The 18,575-nt window shown below is 39.3% G+C and overlaps 1 protein-coding gene across 2 annotated transcripts in view; it reads left to right on the top strand.

Moving 5' to 3' along the window:
* The window catches only part of FRAS1 (Fraser extracellular matrix complex subunit 1), a 414,631-nt gene that overhangs the window by 301,678 nt on the left and 94,378 nt on the right, over positions 1 to 18,575 (top strand). For both annotated transcript variants that reach the window (XM_034671646.1, XM_002912484.4), the window contains 6 exons: positions 1,827 to 1,941; positions 4,407 to 4,544; positions 6,903 to 6,935; positions 14,968 to 15,099; positions 16,196 to 16,321; positions 18,314 to 18,561. In XM_034671646.1, the coding sequence (XP_034527537.1) occupies positions 1,827 to 1,941; positions 4,407 to 4,544; positions 6,903 to 6,935; positions 14,968 to 15,099; positions 16,196 to 16,321; positions 18,314 to 18,561 (792 nt within the window). The remainder of the gene's footprint in view (positions 1 to 1,826; positions 1,942 to 4,406; positions 4,545 to 6,902; positions 6,936 to 14,967; positions 15,100 to 16,195; positions 16,322 to 18,313; positions 18,562 to 18,575) is intronic.

Below are 18,575 nucleotides of genomic sequence, written 5' to 3'. Positions count from 1 at the left end.
GACAGGTATTTTAATAAAAAAGCGTCTTCTGTAATGATTTCTATGAAATTTAATCTTTCATTTCTTACTATGTTTAATTGATAAATATTGAACATTCCGCATAGCCAATATTAAAATTGATTGTACTTTGATATATGTCAGACTCAATATTGCTTTCTTCAGGGAATCAAGTCCTTACTTTTTCTACCTCATGTCTATTTCTATTAGTAGAGAAATAGTGTCAATAAATTCCATAATAAAATATGTTATCTTGGCTGGCATATATTTCCCTTTATCTGTGCTCCTCTGTCCATTCCTCTTCTTACTGCTTTATTATTTCAGGGGCATCTAGATTTTCAAAAAGATCTCATAATATCTGAGAATCTTCAGATACTCTGATGGCTTTGAGATGAAAAGGTGGCCTGAGTCTGCACTTTTCTGTCCATGTGGCTGTGCCCACACATGTACACATTTACAGGTGTGTGCACATATGCATAGGCTTTAAACACCTTCCACAGGGCATAGGTTTTTAATTTGTTGTCCTTACTTGTTTTATTTTAGGGTGAGAGACCAGCTGCTATTTGTAATTCTTATTTTCCTTACTCATTACATTCCAGCCCTGAGCAGTGGCCTGAAATACGACTCTTTCCTATAGGGGGGTTGTCCTAACCTGCAAGTGCTGCCTCTCCCCAGGACCAGTGTGCCTTCAGGACACTTACAAAGCAACTGCAACCTTCAATCTTTCCACAGTTAAAAGGAAGAACACCACGCCCTCCTCCATGAGAATTACTGAGCCCTACTTAATCCTTTCCTAAATGGGGAAATTCCTTCTGAAAGAAGAGCTTCGAAGAGCAGGAGAACACGTCAAAATCTAACCTTCAGGGGTCAGTTAGGAAGAGCCTGCAATGAGCCGGATGTTTTTGTTCTGTCCTGTTAACAGCATATGTGACCCAAGCAAGGGGCCCGTGCTCACACTACGTTTCCCTTTTCTTATCTCCACTCTGTGTTTCTACTGCTGTCCCCAACTCACTGTTAGGCCTGGTCATGGGATTCGAAATCCCTCTCTTTCTCTCTCTCTCTCTTTGAGTGTTGGCACTATTGGTGGGTTATGGCTATAGACAAGTCAATGGACAGTAAAAAATATGTACACATTGGCCTTTTGATTAATTTTGCTTGATGTCTTCATTGGATACTGAGGGCTAGAAGAGAAAAGCAATATCTAGTCTTTTTGAATAGTGCAATGGAGACAAAGAAAACATGGACTAGTTTTATGGGCTTTAATAAATAATTCTTAAAACCTCTGAATTCAAATGATGAGCCTCTTCTGGTGTTTCAGGTGAGTTCATCGTTGGCCCTTTGAAAACATCACAGTTCCCATTAGCAAAGCTGGGAGGGTTAGGGAGGGCATCTGACCATATACAACCTTAGCCCATTAAATCAGAGGAGCAGAGAGGTAGCGGCCCAGCTGTGAATATCAGAACAATAGGAGAGCCAGCTGTGATGGCTCGCGTTCAGATGTGTACCACTGCGAGTTCCACCTAGGGAAAAGTGATCAGATTGGGATACCCACAGTATGTGCCAACACAAACCTGGGGGCAGAGGGCAGGGGGAAGGAGAGTACAAGAAACCTGGAAGAAGATTCTATGACCCTGTGAGGTTCTTAAGGCCAAGACAAATCTGCAGTGCAAGAGACCAGCTCCTTCTTCTGAGCTTTCAGAAAAAAATTTTGCTGTGACTAATTTAAAAGCCCAAAGTGTTTTTTTTTTTTTCCTTTTTAATAAGCTTTGTTTTTGCCTCTGGCTTTTGCTTTCATCACACTGTTTGTTCTTCTTCCTCCTTAAATTTAGGCTCGGGAAGATGGCCTGACTGTGATTCAGCCTCATTCCCTGTCCTTTGTAAACTCTGAGAGTCCAAGTGGAAAGATTATATACAATATCACTTTACCTCTGCATCCAAATCAAGGTAAGATGTGCAGTACACGATCTTTTGAGTGATGCTCTTGTCTTCTAATTGCTGACCTATCTTCAAAGCTCTGGACATACTTGTTGAAGATTTAAGGAGGAACAATTCTTCCTACTCTTTGTTCCCCTGTTCTGAATTCAGGACCAATTGAGAGAGAGACACTGCGGTCAGACAGATGGAGATGAGTGTGTCAGCTCTGGTATGACAGAGCTGTGCTGGAGAATATGGTGTGCAGATGACTTGAGTCACTGGACTGAGCTGCCCCTCCCATGCACAGGTGGAACTGGACAGACACAAGCACCATCTGCAGGGGCAGGCCCTACCCTGGGGAGGTTATGAGAGGTGAACAGACAGGAATGAGGATAAGCCAGTACTCAGGACAAGGAGCTCTGCCAGCCCAGTGCAGAACAGGCTGAGCCCCACACACTCCGTTCCTTTCCCCTTTGGATAAGTCGCTCCTCCTGCACTAGAGAGAAATGAAAATGTGAAACCACAGTCAGCGGAGAGGAGAGGTGGGCCCCTGCCATCAGTCTTCATCCTTTAGATGGCTGAACTTTGGACTGTAGTTAACTAATAAGCCTATTCCTAACAGAGGTGTGGCTGTCCCGCATGGAAGGGAGATTAGCTTCTATTAAGACAGTTCTGCTCCCGAGACCAACCACTGCCCTGGATGTCAGCCTTTCACATTATCAAATCCCCCAGGAGAAATAAATACCTAAAACTTAAATTATATTACCCTTTTGATAAAGTCCAGAGAAATTAAACACCTAAAAAGTCATCCTTCCCTTTTTCTAAATCTAAGTGACAGCAAGAGGCGTTCTCATATACTGCCAGGGTAGAGGTGGAGTTCTCTCTGTCCAGCAGCCTGGGCCGTCTTCCGGAGAACAGCCATAGGTCTCTCAGCCCTGCAGAACTTGAATTAGTTCAACACCAACTCTCACAGGTGTCCTTCTTTGAAAGAGTTGATAGGACTTGAAAGATGATCAGAGCATTATTTCTGTACCTACAAAATTTAGAAATGATAGGTAAATTTGCAACTCTGACACATTTATCACAATCAGAGTTTTAATTGCAAATCCAATTCTTAGAAAAATCCTGATCAATGTTACTGTTTCCGAAGATTATCACAGAGATTGAGGAGTTTCTGAAGGAAAGGGGTAAATTGAGAAAACTCTCATTATAGCCTCATTATAAATGTCATTTTCTCAGCAACCTTGACCTTTGAACTTAAACTCAACTGAGAGAATCTCATAATTATGGTAAAGTGTCTATGACTTGTGGAAAATTACCTAGTCTAAGTTATATGAGAGGTAATAGTTTATGTCTTACTATTACTTACAGTCAGTGACTTCTAGTCAAGAATCAATTTGGGTTCACACATGAAAAGAGGCTCAACATCACTAATCATCAGGGAAATACAAATCAAAACCAGAATGGGATATTATCTCACACCAGTCAGAATGTCTAGTATCAAAAAGGTGAGACATTACAAGTGTCGACAAGGATGTGGGGAAAAGAGAACCTTTGTGCAAGGTTGGCAGGAATATAAATTGGTAAAAAACAGTATGGAGGTTTCTCAAAAAAATAAAAAAATAGAACTACTATATGATCCAATAACTGGGTATTTACCCAAAGAACACAAAAACAGTAATTCAAAAAAATATATACACCCCTTATAATTATTGCAGCTTTATTTACAATAGCCAAGATAGGGAAGCAACCTCAGTGTGTATCAGTAGATGAATGGATAAAGAAGATGTGGTGTATATACACTGGGATGTTACTCAACCATAAAAGAATGAAATCTTGCCATTCATGACAATATGAATTGGACCTGGAGGGTATTATACTAAGTGAAATAAGTCAGACGGAGAAAGACAAATACCATATGCTTTCATTTTATATGTGACTCTAAAAAATAAAACAAATGAACAAAAACACAAAAACAGACTCATAAATACAAAGAATAAACTAGTAGGTGCCAGAGGGGAGGTAGGGAGGGGGATGGGCAAAATAGGTGAAGGGGATTAAGAGGTACAAACTTCCAGTTATAGAATAAATAAGTCACGGGGATGAAAAAAACAGCATAAGGAATATAGTCAATAATATTGTGATAAATTTGTATGGTGACAGATGATAACTATACTTATCGTGGGGAGCATTTCATAATGTATACAATTATCAAATCACGAAGTTGTACACCTGAAACTAATATCATATTGTCTGTCAACTATAATTCAATTAAACATTTTTTAAAAGATGCTATTAAAGTCTGTTTGGGCTTCAGATTTGCCTTTTTCTTGAATGACTGGAGAATGGTATGGTATGGTAAGAGAAACCAGAGAGCAATTGTTCTTGAAGGCTAGAAGACTCCCACCAGTGGGAAAGGCAGGTTTATGGCCCCAGTCATCCAGTCAACCATCAGAATTACCACTGATGCTAATGTTGAGTCTCTTCCTCCCCAGGAATCATTGAACACCGGGACCAGCCTCACTCTCCCATCCAGTATTTCACACAGGAAGATATTAACCAGGGCAAAATCATGTACCGTCCTCCCCCTGCAGCTCCCCACCTCCAGGAGATCATGGCCTTCTCCTTTGCTGGTAATGCTCTCTTCTCTGTTGCACCCAGACTGCTCTCTTGTGATCCTCATGGCCCGTTCTCCCTGACCCTTCCTGTTGTCCTTCTGGACAGTTTAGTGACATTGCAATATAGCTGCTCAAAATCGCTGAGATTTGTGACCAGTATGTAGCTTGGGCTCAGTTCATCTTTTTTTTTTTTTTTTCATTTATTCATGCGTGCAGGCATGCTTTCAATAAACCTTTATTTTGTGCCTCCTACGTGGCTATCACTGAGTGAGGTCTTGGAGATTATAGTGGTGAACAAAAAGAGGCATGCATCCTGTTCTGGTGAGTTTTGGGATCTAGGTATGGAGACAGAGTTTGAGAAATAATTCCAGTAATGAGTGTTTAATTGTAGACTAAAAGAAGAACTCTGGAGAGAAAGAAAAATGTTCGGTGGTGGAATTAGAAGTAACAAGACTGCCCGAGACTAAGGGTTCAGTGGAGGCTGCCCCAGGGAGGTATTGACAGTGGAGGGATGGGCAGATGCTAGTCAGCCTAAATGTGCCTCTTGGGATACTTGGGGTACTTGGAAGAGCATTTCCCAAGGAAGGGCATACAGCCCATGGGCAGAGGCCCTGAGGAGGGAGAGAACGTGACATTCTGGGGATTAAAAAAAAAAAGTTTGTGTCTGGAATGTAGAAGGTTGAACAGAACAGGGATGAGCCTGGAGGAAGAGATAAAGGCCAGACCTCAGAGACCCCGTAAATCTGTCAGGATGTGGGTCTTTATCCCAAGAACAATAGGAACCCAGTGGAGGTTTTAAGATCTGGGGAGATGACTTCTCATAAAGAACTCTTTGACTGCAGTGATGTGAGCGGATTTGAGGAGGAGGCCAGGGTGGGTGAGCTATGGGCGAGGGGAATCTAGTGAGAAGCATCCTGCACTATTCTCAGGGAGAATGCCGGCAACATTTTGGGCCAGGATTTGAAAGAAGACATCTTTTTTAAAGGAAGAGAAGACTGAAGAAAAGAATAACTGGATTTCTTTTTTTTTTTTTTAAGATTTTATTTATTTATTTGTCAGACAAAGAGAGAGAGAGCACAAGCAGGGGGAGCGTCAGGCAGGGGGAGAAACAGGCTTCCCTGCTGAGCCGGGAGTTTGATGTGGGACTTGATCCCAGGACCCTGGGATTATGACCTGAGCTGAAGGCAGACACTCAACCAACTGAGCCACCCAGGCGTCCCGAATAACTAGATTTCTAATTCGAGCCATTTTCCGCCCTTCCACTAAGCCAGATAGTTAATCTTTGCTACCCCTTATCTCTCCCCTTGACCCACTAATCAAAGCTGCTGACTCCAGTGCAGGAGTTTTAAGTCCCTACACCTAAATACTTCTGTGCCTTGGAATGATTCTAAAAATCTTGGAGCCTGTTTCCTTATGATCTTTAAGATGTATGTACCACATAACATGATTAATATGGAGTTTTATTTTTATATAGTAGCTTTATTCATACAGAACAGCTGGTGATTTCTTATGGTAAGCTGAACACGGGTTAAATAATTTTAGAATTACATTTGAAATTATAGAAAACATGTAATGTTTTCCATTATATATATATATATATATATATATATATATATATATATATGCGCAATCGTTCAGAAAATGATTAACTCTTCTTTGAAAATATCGAAATGTGGGGTATGGCCTCCTCTCTAAGGGGCATCCCCAGTGTTTGGTAACTGGGTAACTAATAGCCCATGAAAATGTTCATGGTTCTCTAACCCCTACTTTAAAAGACCTACTTTACAAAGAAACTCAGGATATCCTGGGATTAGAGGGAAAGGAAACATATCAGCCATGGTTGAAGTTATTTCCATGTCTATTCTACTCACCTAAGTTCCTAGGGCCTTTTTAGAGAGAGCAGAGTCCTGTCCTGTATAATCTATGGGATAAATGCCATGAGATAAATCTCTCACATCGTTACAGTGTGTAAATCAATGTCCCAGGCATCACTCAATTCTACAATGGAATTGACCCACCAGAGAGCCTTGTCAGTGATATACGACATCACCCACATTCACCGATTTGTAGGATTTTATGTACTGATAAAATGGGATCTGAATGAATGTATTATAAATCATTCTAACTACTGGGATATAAAATTATTCTACTCTGCAGGTTTTTTTTTGTTGTTGTTACTTAAAATTAGTGCTGGCACCATTAAATTCAACATAACATTAACAAAAGTCCTGGTGATCTTTCTTTAAACCATAATAATTTAGATTAAAAGATCCTTTACTTTTCTAACCTCTGCCCCATATTTTGTATGTTCTCCTTCTATTTCTGACCCCAAAATGCTTAGCAGTGTATTGATTTTCTCTTTTTCTATTTCAGGTCTCCCAGAATCGGTGAAGTTTCACTTCACAGGTAAAGATTTTAATAGCAATTTTATTAGAAAATGAAATTTTCCTTTCCTTATCAGTCCTTGCTTTTTGTTCCCTTCATCATTACTTGCACTATTTTCTAAGAACTGCTTTAAAGTTATATAAGACAAGTTTTTCTGAAAGTCACATGACTACACAGTAATAGATTAACTTTGCATTCTTAGAAAAAAATAATCCATCAAGTATTCTAAAGAGTAGTGTTGTTTAAGCCCCGTTTCAAACAGTCCCAATATCTATTAAAAAGAGGTGATAGTGGTTAAGATCTTAGCCTCTGGGTCCAGACTGCCCTGGGGGTCAGCCTGCTCTGAGAGAGCTTCTTACCCTCTCTATGCCTGCATGCCTCACTCATCAGTGGGGATAATAACTAATAATCGTACGTATGTAAAGCTCCCAGAACAATGATTGGCACCGTCATTCCTATGTGACACTCAGCTAATGGACCGTGGTCATATTCAGTCTTGAATTGGGCCTTTCATGGAATGCCTTGCTGCTGGAGGGAAGTGAAAGCTGTGTGTGGAAGACCCCGGCATCCCAGCTTTAGTTCACAGTGCAGTAGAAGCCGAGTGCCAGGGAGCAGAAGCACAGGCCGACCTGGCATCTCTGGGGAACAACATAGGGACAAGCTTTCTTGTTTAGGTCTGGTGCAAGGATGGTTGGCTGTAAACAGCACCCTTAAACTGCTGTTTAGTTGGGGTTGACTATTCCGTTGGAATCAACCACCCATATGTCCTGTTATATTTCATGTAGGATAAATCTTGGTTGGAAAGAAAGTCATCTCCCTCAAACTCCCAGACCTTCTTACCTTCTCTGAGGATTAAGAATCACACTTGAATCAACAGTAAATTTCACTGTTGTGTCATTGTCTTGTTTTTTTTTTTTTAACGGAGATTAAATTGGCATATGACATATAACAAATTGACATATAACATCATATTAGTTTCAGGTGTACAGCATAATGATTTAGTATTCGTGTGTATTGCAAAATGATCACAACAATAAGTCTAGCTAACATCAATCACCATATGTAGTTACAAATTATTTTTTCTTATAACTTTTAAATTTACCATCTCCCTAATGCAGTACTATTTTATTAACTATAGTTGCCATGTTGTACATTACACCCCTATGACTTAATTATAACTAGAAGTTTGTACCTTTTGGCTCCCTTCACCCACTTCAGGCCCCCCCACCCCATGTCTGACAACCGCCAATCTGTTCTCTGTAGTTCTGAGCTTGGGTTTTTTGTTTGTTTGCTTGTTTGTTTGTTTTAGATCCCACAAATCAATGAGATAATATGGTATTTTCCTTTCTTTGTCTGACCCATTTCATTTAGCATAATGCCTTCAAGGTCCAGCCATGTCATTGCAAATGGCAAGATTTTCTTCCTTTTTATGGCTGAGTAATATTTCATTGCATATGTATACTACCTTTTCTTTATCTGTTCATCTGTCAATGGATACTTAGGTTGCTTCCACATCATGGTTATTGTCAATAATGCTTCAATAAACATGGGGGTGCATATATCTTTTCAAGTTAGTGTTTTCATTTTCTTTTTTTTTAAATTTTATTTATTTATTTGAGACAGAGCACTGACAGGGGGGACAGGGGAGGGGGAGGGGGAGAGGCAGGGTCCCCACTGAGCAGGGAGCCCAATGCAGGACTCGATCTCAGGACCCTGGGATCATGACCTGAGCCGAAGGCAGACGCTTAACTGACTGAACCACCCAGGCTCCCAGTGTGTTCTCATTTTCTTTGGATAACCCAGAAGTGGAATTGCTGGATCATATAGTATTTCTGTTTTTAATTGTTTGTGGAACCTTCATACTATTTTCTATAGAGGCTGTACTAGTTTACATTCCCCCCAACAGTGCCCAAGGGTTCTCTTTTCTCCACATGCTAGCCAACACTTGTTATTGCTTGTCCTTTTGATATAGTCATCCCGACAGGTGTGAGGTGATATCTCATTGTGGTTTTGGTTTGCATTTCCCTGACGATTAGTGATGTTGAGCATCTTTTCATGTACCTGTTGGCCATCTGGATGTCTTCTTTAGAAAAATGACTATTCAGATCTTCTGCCCATTTTTTAATTGGATTGTTTGGATTTTTTTGGTATTGAGTTGTAGGACTTCTTTATATATTTTGGATATTAACTTATCAGATATATAATTTGCAAAGATTTTCTCCCATTTGGTAGTTTGCCTTTTCATTTTGTTGATGGTTTTCTTTGCTATGCAAAAGCTTTTTAGTGTGATGTCGCCCCACTTGTTTATGTTTGCTTTTGTTGCTTTTGCTTTTGGCTTCAAATCCAAAACATCATCCCCAAGGCTGATATTAAGGAGCTTCCACCTTTGTTTTCTTCTCAGAGTTTTATGGTTTCAGGTCTTACATTCAAGTATTTAATCCATTTTGAGTTATTTTTTGTGTGTAGTGTAAGATGGTGGTGCAGTTTCCTTCATTTGCATGTGGCTGTCCGGCGTTTTCAATACCATGTATTGAAGAGACTGTTCTTTCTCCATTGTATATTCTTAGCTCCTTTGTCATAAATTAGTTGACCATATATATGTAGGTTTATTTCTGGGCTCTCTCTTCTCTTCTCTTCTCTTCTCTTCTCTTCTCTTCTCTTCTCTTTCTCTTCTCTTTCTCTTCTCTTTCTCTTCTCTTTCTCTTCTCTTTCTCTTCTCTTTCTCTTCTCTTTCTCTTCTTTCTCTTCTCTTTCTCTTCTCTTTCTCTTCTCTTCTCTTCTCTTCTCTTCTCTTCTCTTCTCTTCTCTTCTCTTCTCCTGATCTCTATTGATCTGTTTTTATGCTAATATTATGCTGTTTTGTTTACTATAGCTTTGTAATACAGTTTGGAATGAGAGAGCATGATGCCTCCAGCTTTGTTCTTTCTCAAAGAACTTTGTCTTTTCTGGGTCTTATGTAGTTTCATACAAAATTAGAATCATTTGTCCTATTTCTGTGAAAAATGATGTTGGAAATTTGACGGGGTTGTACACAATCTGTAGATTGCGTTGATTGTTACGGACATTTTGGACAATATTAATTTTTCTAATCCATGAGCATGAAATATCTTTATATTTATTTGTGTCTTCTTCAGTATCTTTCATCAGTATCTTATAGTTCCAAGCACAGGTCTTTCACCTCCTTGGTTAAATTTATTCCTAGGTATTTCATTCTTTTTGATGCAGTTGTAAATGGGATTATTTTCTTAATATCTCTAGTAGTTTATTATTGGGGTATAGAAATGCAACAGATTTTTGTATGATTTTGTATCCTACAATTTCACTAAATTTGTTTATTAGTTCTAATAGTTTGGGTGGCACCTAGGGTTTTCTGTATATATCATGTCATCTGCAAATAGTGGCAGTTTTACTTCTTCCCTTCCAATTTGGATGCCTTATTATTTCTTTTTCGAGTGTTGTATTATTATTGATGTGAACCCAGTATCAGCTCATTTCCAGTGATAGACTTCTAGATAATTCATACAATCAATAATAATATACAACAGATTATATAGTATTTTACATTTTATAAAACAATTTGCAATACAAGTTGTCTTATTTAATCCTTGTAAGAAGACTGTAAGGACGGGTATTATTTTTAGCATTTTAAAGCTGGGGAAATTAAGGGTCATTAGAGTAAGGAATCTGTCCAGATTTCCAGTCCTGGTAAACAGTAGAGCCAAAATAAAAATAAAAGTTTCTGACATGGAGCATGGGATATTTAATTTAATCTGGTCTGTATGTGTGTTGGTCATGAAAAACAAGTATCATAGTAGTGTGCCTGTTTGGTTTCCAAGCCTCAACTTTTACCTGAAAGCATGAATAGGTGAAGGGGTTAACTATTAACTTCTCCAGGACTTTAAGTTAAATGATCCTTGAACCTATTATACAGGGTAGAGGAAATAGATGTTGGGCTGACCTCAAATTAATTTATCTTATTTCTGCCTGAGGTTTCTTGTTTCTCTTTTTTTTTCTTCTTGTTGTTGAGTGAATTTTTTTAACTGTTTTAAAGATTTAATTTTTTTTAGATCAGTTTCAGGTTTACAAAAAAACTGAGAGTAAGGTACAGAGATTTGCCCATTTACCCTGCCCCCACACATGCATAGGTGCATAGCATAGCTTCTCCCCTTGTCAACATCACTCACCAGAATGGTACATTTTTTTACTAAGGATGAACCTACACTGACATGTCATAATCAACCAAAGTCTGTAGTTTACTCTAGGGTTCATTCTTGGTGTTGTACATTCTATGGGTTTTGACCAGGGGATAATGACACTTACCCATTATTATAATATCATATAGAGTATTTTCACTGCCCTAAAAATCCTCTATGCTCTGCGTATTCATCTAGCATCCCCACTTCCCACCTTTGGCAATCACTATTCTTTTTATTGTCTTCCATAGTTTTGTCTTTTCCAGAATGCCATAGAGTGAGAGTCATATGGTATGGAATCTTTTCAGATTGGCTTATTTCCCTTAGCTATATGCATTTAAGGTTCTTCTGTGTCTTTTCATGGCTTAGTAGCTCATTTCTTTTTAGTGCTGAATAACATTCCATTGTCTAGAAGTACCACAGTTTTTTTTATCCATTCATTTACTAAAGGACATCTTGGTTGCTTCCAAGTTTTAGCAATTTTAAATAAAGCTGTTCTAAACATCTGTGTGCAGGTTTTGTGTGGACCTAAGTTTTCAGCTCTTTTGGGTAAATACCAAAGAGTGCAATTGCTATATCATATGATAAGAATATATTCAGTTTTGTTAAAAAAAAAAACAAAGCAAAAAAAAGCCAATTGTCTTCCAAAAGAGCTGTACCATTTTTCATTCCCACCAGCAATGTATGAGAATTCCTTTTGCTTCACATCCTCACCAGCATTTGGTGTTGTCAGTGGTCCAGATTTTGGCAATTTTTATTGGTGCATAGTGGCATCTTATTATCATTTTAATTTCATGTCTCTGCTGACATGCAATGAGGCGCATTTTCTCATGTGTTTATTTGCCAACTGTATATCTTCTTTGGTGAGGTATCTGTTAAGGTCTCTGGCCCATTTTTTTTTTTTTTTAAGATTTTATTTACTTATTTGACATACAGACAGCCAGCGAGAGAGGGAACACAAGCAGGGGGAGTGGGAGAGGAAGAAGCGGGCTCATAGCAGAGGAGCCTGATGTGGGGCTTGATTCCAGGACTCCGGGATCACACCCTGAGCTGAAGGCAGACGCTTAACCTCTGTGCCACCCAGGCGCCCCTCTGGCCCATTTTTTAATTGGGTTCTTTTTTTATTGTTGAGCTTTATGAGTTCTTTGTACATTTTGAATAACAATCCTGTATCAGATGGGTCTTTTTTTTTTTAAGATTTTATTTATTTATTTGACAGAGAGAGAGACAGCCAGTGAGAGAGGGAACACAGGCAGGGGAAGTGGGAGAGGAAGAAGCAGGCTCCCAGCAGAGGAGCCTGATATGGGGCTCGATCCCAGGACTCCGGGATCACGCCCTGAGCCAAAGGCAGACACTTAATGACTGAGCCACCCAGGCACCCCCAGATGGGTCTTTTGAACATATTTTCTTCCAGTTTGTGGCTTGTCCTTTCATACTCTTGACATTGTCTTTCACAGAGAGGAAGTTTTTAACTTTGATGAAGTCCAGCTTATCAGTGATTTCTTTCACCAATGATGTCTTTTGTGTCGTATCTAAAGAGGCATCACCATTCCCAAGGTCATCTAAGTTTTCTCCTCTGTTGTCTTATAGGAGTTTTATAGTTTTGCATTTTAGGTATAGGTGCATGATCCATTTCGAGTTAATTGTTGTGAAAGGTATAAGAGGTTCCCTTTTTCTAAGGAGAAAAACTTCTGGAAACTGGTAGGAAGCCATCTCCTTTAGGAGAGTTTTGTGAGAGAAAATTTTAAATTGGGCTCAAAATGAACTAAGGCGGCAACAAGCCCTGGCCCCAACATTAACCCATAGAATGAGGAGGAACAGCTCATTTGGTTAATCAGCTAAGATGAGAAGGAAAGCTGATATTCCTGACCAGGCTGCTTCAGAGTAAACACAGCCGCTCTGCAGAGTCGTCCTGAGGAAGGACGATACACGAGGCAAATGGGGCTTGCAGGAGGCCTCTGACCTGAAGAGGCAGTCTGGCGGTTTCTCACAGAAATCAGAAATGTTGCTTAAAGGGACAGCTAGACATGTAATTGCTAACATTTTGATTGTAAGTTCTTATATTTGCTTACAAAACTCTGCACCCCATTGATATATTTTCTAGTTATAAAATATGTACTAGAAAATAGCTTTCTTCCATTTACTCCCTGAGGCAGAGATACAGCTTGGTCACACTGACAGCTGTGCAGTCTTACCAAAGCTCTTATGTTTCAAGGCCTTTCCCTCCCTCTTCTGTAAAAGTAAGGCTGTTGAAGCCTCTCTGAGGCTCTCCCCCAACTTAAAAATGAAATCAATGTAAAACATTTGAAAAAGTAAAATTAGATCTCACAATTGTGATTCTTATTTCAGGTAGGTGCTCTTAACTTAGACTCCAGGGGCCTCTAGAGAATCAGAATCTGCTGAAATTCATGGAAAAGTTCATATGTGTGTCCCCCAAGCCCCCAAAAGTTTGGAATTGTCTGTCATCTTTGTTGATCCAGAGAGGAGATTGAGTGTAAACAAAGAAGCAGGGGCAATAACTGTGACATTTGGTTGAATGACCAGAGCTGCAAAACCTTCATTCGCAGGGGTGATGTCTCCTCTCCTTCAGTAGGGCTATTTCTGGACTGTTCTAGGACATGGAGTGTACTTTATAAAATCCAGCCATATCTTTTAGGTCTGTTCTCAAGGAAAAAACAAATCTAAAACCCAAATGGGATCTTTACTAGCAGTCACTGGGCAGTGCTTTACTTTGCTTAAGTAGATGTCAGCTTCCTACGGACGTGCTGCTAAGTCCAGAAGAAAGTGATGAAGGAAACCAACCCATATGCAAGCATATTACACGTTTAAAATAATCAACAGTACAGTTTTCTCAGTAGCCACTACAAATAAACACATTGGTGAATTGGTGGTACAGATATTCTTCCAAACCTGGCTTTTAGAGAAGAGATGGTGTTTTAAGGTACAGGAAGGCGGAAATCGGAGTCAAGTGCTGAACAGTTCTGCTTCCATTTCCCTCAGGTGATCAGTGCTCACTTGGATGTCAGATAATCCAGGGAAATAAAATCTTAAAATCATTGTTCTATTCACAAAGGTATCCTCCATTTATTGCAATGCATGTAACAATCAGGGAAAAAAGAAATGGGTCTGCTTACCTCCCAACAAATGCCATCTGAGATACTAGTATGGCTATTTTCTGTCCTTTTTGAAAAGTTCTTTCTTCATGAGACATAGACATGTCATTTCTAAACAAGATCTCTTGAAAAAAAAATTTTTTTCCAAAATGTGAGGAGAATGGATCAAAAAATAATTCCATAAATAAAAGTCTTTTAATTTTATTTTTAGATTTTATTGATTTATTTATGTATTTGACAGAGAGAGAGAGGGAACACACGCAGGGGAAGCAGAGGGGGAGAGGGAGAAGCAGACTCCCCACTGAGCAGGGAGCCCGATGTGGGGCTCAGTCCCAGGACCCCAAGATCATGACCGGAGCTGAAGGCAGAGAGGCTTAACTGACTGAGCCACCCAGGTGCCGCCCCCTCATAAATAAAAGTCTTTATCGGCATCATCTAAGAGTACAGATTGTATAGTACTTTCCTTTCCACTAACATTTACCCGTATCACCTTGTTGTGAAACTTGCTTCTTAGAATGACTTTGTTTTTATGGTCCTTCAGCCTTTTAGTTATCTAGTAGAAAAAGCTTTGTTAGAATAGCTCACAGTATTTTCCTTGCTTGCTTGCTTGCTTACTTGTTCCATTTGTAAGCATCTCTTCAGAGTTTTAAGGTAATCTAAAAAAGCTTCTGGCTACATATTTATGGAAGTAGCCTTATGGTGACCAGACTACACAGTGATGTGCGTGTGTGTGTTTATCTTCTCTAGTTTCAGATGGAGCTCACACGAGTCCAGAGATGGTCCTCACCATTCATCTGCTTCCCACTGATCAGCACCTGCCGGCATTCTTGGTCACAGCTCCCCTGCTTGAGGTCAGCCCAGGAGGCAGTACTGCTATAGGTAGGAACCGAGCCTAAAAGAAACATGCCTTTGGAAATGGAACCATATTTCAGCAGCAGTCCCTATTTAAACCTTTTGATGGTTGCCAAGAAAGAGTGACCTCTTCTTCCAGAAGGTATATGTGTTCTCACCTGTATCCTCCCCTCTGGCCATTTCCATGCAAACAGAAGCAGCACAGAGAGACGGAAATAAAGCCTTCCGAGGCCAGTGTTCAGTGATGGAGTACAGCACAGAATGTATTTTCCAGCCTCTAGGAGTTTGATTTGTTGCCGTCACTAAAATATAAAGTTAACAAAGGAGAGCAGAGAGGAGAAGGGAGGGGAGCAGTTTCAGTGACTGCCCTTGTTTTCTGCTTAGAAGGTAAAGAGTAACAGGAGAAATGACAGATCACAGTAACCTTCAGAAGTTGTGAGGCGTTGGCCCGGTTATTCCGTACATGATTTTATTTACCTCCTAGTGTACTCACTCTTCAGGAGTTTCTTTACTCTTTCACCAAGTACATTTTAAAAGCAAACAGTGGATGTTGTCGTTTTTGTTAGTTGTGCTCTACAGATCCTTATCCAGTTTCTACCCTTGAGTATTGGCCTGAAATTAATTATCCTGCAATTTCTAAACAAGCCACATATACAAAGATGACAGTCACTTGCCCCCTCTTCTTTCTCACTTCTGTGATGGCCCTAACAGCCATTGTTAAAACAACTTGGCTCTTCTATAGATTCAGAAAAAGAAGGGAATAAATAATGAAAAGCAAAGACAGTTTCTGGGAGCATTTTCTGGAAGAAAACCTACCCCAGTAGGTTAGGACCGACCTATATGTCGGCTTCAGGGCCCTTATTTGTATGGAAAAGCATTCTTAATTCAGAACTACCTACTTAGAAGTTAACTTCTGGAAGTAAGTTAACTACCTGTAATTTGGGAATTAATTGTATCGTCCGTTTTCACTCTTCTGTGGTTGATTGGAAATCAACAGTGCCCACTTCTATCCATCAGATTGCCCACAGCATGGTTTCCAGCCCACCCTGTTACTTTAATGGAGGCAGGGCATGCGGTTTTTAATGTACACATCCTCTCACCATCATTTGTCTCCTGACTGCAGGACTTCAGCTGGAAGTAAGAGATGCTGAGATTACACCTGAAGAACTCCTCTTTGAGCTCCGGAAACCTCCAGAGCATGGCGTGCTCCTTAAGTACACAGCCGAGCTCCAAGGGCCCATGGCCACAGGTAGCTGCGTCCTCTGTCATTGGTCTGCTTGGACGGTTTCTTGCTCTTTGGTTTCATGTATCTCAGAAAAGAAGTAAAACAACTCCGTGGGACAAACTAGGAGGGGATACTTAGAAAGGAAAAACTTTTAGTTCTTAGTCCATTGGCTGAAATATTTAGGACTTCCTTTCTTTGCTCTACCACCCACAACCCAAAGCTATGAAGCTGTTTCCTCAAGTAGTAGGTAAAATTAGTTGAAATTGGTTGATTTATCTGGAGTAAATGCACTTAGAACAACCTCATACGAAGTGTCAGGTGCCACTTTCCTGTGGTTAGTTCATGGAGATGAATTTGTCTTCCTTAGTCTAGTATGTTAATCTTCACAGTATTTTTAGCACTGAAACTGATAGCCTAAACTACTTGTGTCTTTATCCATAAAAAAGGAAGCACATTTTTTAAGTGATATCTTTGTGATGTAACACCGTGGTAGGTCATGTGACCAGCTTTCCAAAATAATATTTCTTGTACTTTCTCCAATTATAGAAAAATAATACATGTTGATTGCTTAGAAAGTATAGAAAAGCACAAGGACCACAACTAAATCTAATTGTTTAATAGTTAGCCCATATATCAAAATGAATATTATCTCTTTCAAAGTAGTCACTTGGGGATGCTATATGCTTATTTCAACAATCTGTACTTTCTCAAAACCTTTACATAATTCCTAATAGGCATGTAGTCATGCACTCTTTTGAATATCTCTGCAGAAAAAGGGAGGCAAGTCTTTGACCTTGAAGTTAGATAGCATTTGAAGAACAACCAATACGCATTTGGGAGTCACAAAGGCAGATTTTAAAAAATTTACCGAACACAAGAAATATCATCAGAATAAATTTCTATCATCCTAAGGGAATTACTTAAGGAGCATTACCAGTCAGAATCCAGTTTTCTTAACATTATATTTAACCTATATTTGTGTAACTAATATATAATATCTAAAGATGTTTATAGAATATTAGCCTTATTACTTTTTTTTAAGCACAATACCACTAGCACCAGTAAATCATAATAACACAGTGTCAAAAGAGAAGCTTAGAAGACAAATGCAGAAAATGAATGAATTCTTTAGTCTCATTCATAACACCAATTATTAGAGCCAATAATCTGTCCAGAAATAGAGTTTAATATAACATTCAAGAAGACCAATTCTTCACTTGTACTCTCTGGAATCCTTGGGGCCCACCCATGACACTAAAAGGCATTTCTTATACAAAGGGTTCCATGACCAAATAATTTTGAAATGCTTTAATATTTCTATATTGAAGATTCTAAAATTCTAATAAATCCTGCAGTTCAAAAATTTTTAGTTTTAAATTTTGTTTAAACCTATTTTTCCTAAAGTTATATGACCTTGAAACTTTTTTCACACACCTATGAAATCTATCACAAATTAGTACTCTAGACCTACAAAGTTTGGATTTCTAACTTCAAGTATGTTTTTAAATTTTTAGATATTTTTGAATTTAGGAAAACCTTATACTCCCAACTAAAACAAAGAAACTGCTACAGGTTCATCAAGTATGATTTATTTTCTTAACTTTTTCTGAAAAATTTCAGTGTCAAGACTAGATCCAAGATTAGGTTATTCTAAAGACTAGAGGCTTTGCCTTTAGTCTCTAGAACTAAGAATGATGACTGGATCTTACAGAAGCAGATTTCAGCTCAGTATGGTTAAGAACTTAAAATTAGAGCTAACTCCAGTGGAATTAGCTGCCTTGTAAAGCAGTGAGCCTCTCACCTTGAGAACTGTTGAAGGACAGGCTAAATAACCCCTTTTCAAGAGTGGCGTAAAGGGAATCCTATATTGGGTGGGTCGTTGGACTAATTAACTTACAACTCCCAGAGTTTATGATCCTATATGTACTTTGAAATCCTAAGAACAAAGGTGTTATATACATGAAAAGCGTTATTCCCAGACGTAATTGGTTTTGCAATTTGTTTTATTCTTGAAAGGTGACACTTTCACATATGAAGATATTGAGAAAAACGTTCTACAGTATCTCCATGATGGCTCCTCTGCCCAGGAAGACAGCATGGAGATCTCGGTCACAGACGGCACGTCAGCTACAACTGTGGACGTGAAAGTGGAGGTGTCACTGTCAGAGGACCGGGGGCCTCAGCTGTCTGCTGGTGCCTCGCTGAGCATTACCGTTGCTAGTAAAAGCACAACTGTAATCACCAGGTCACACCTCGCTTATGTTGTAAGTTCTTACCT

This window comes from Ailuropoda melanoleuca, chromosome 11 (genome assembly GCF_002007445.2).
Source record: "Ailuropoda melanoleuca isolate Jingjing chromosome 11, ASM200744v2, whole genome shotgun sequence".
Taxonomy (NCBI): Eukaryota; Metazoa; Chordata; class Mammalia; order Carnivora; family Ursidae; genus Ailuropoda; species Ailuropoda melanoleuca.
This window is presented reverse-complemented; position numbering and strand designations above follow the sequence as displayed.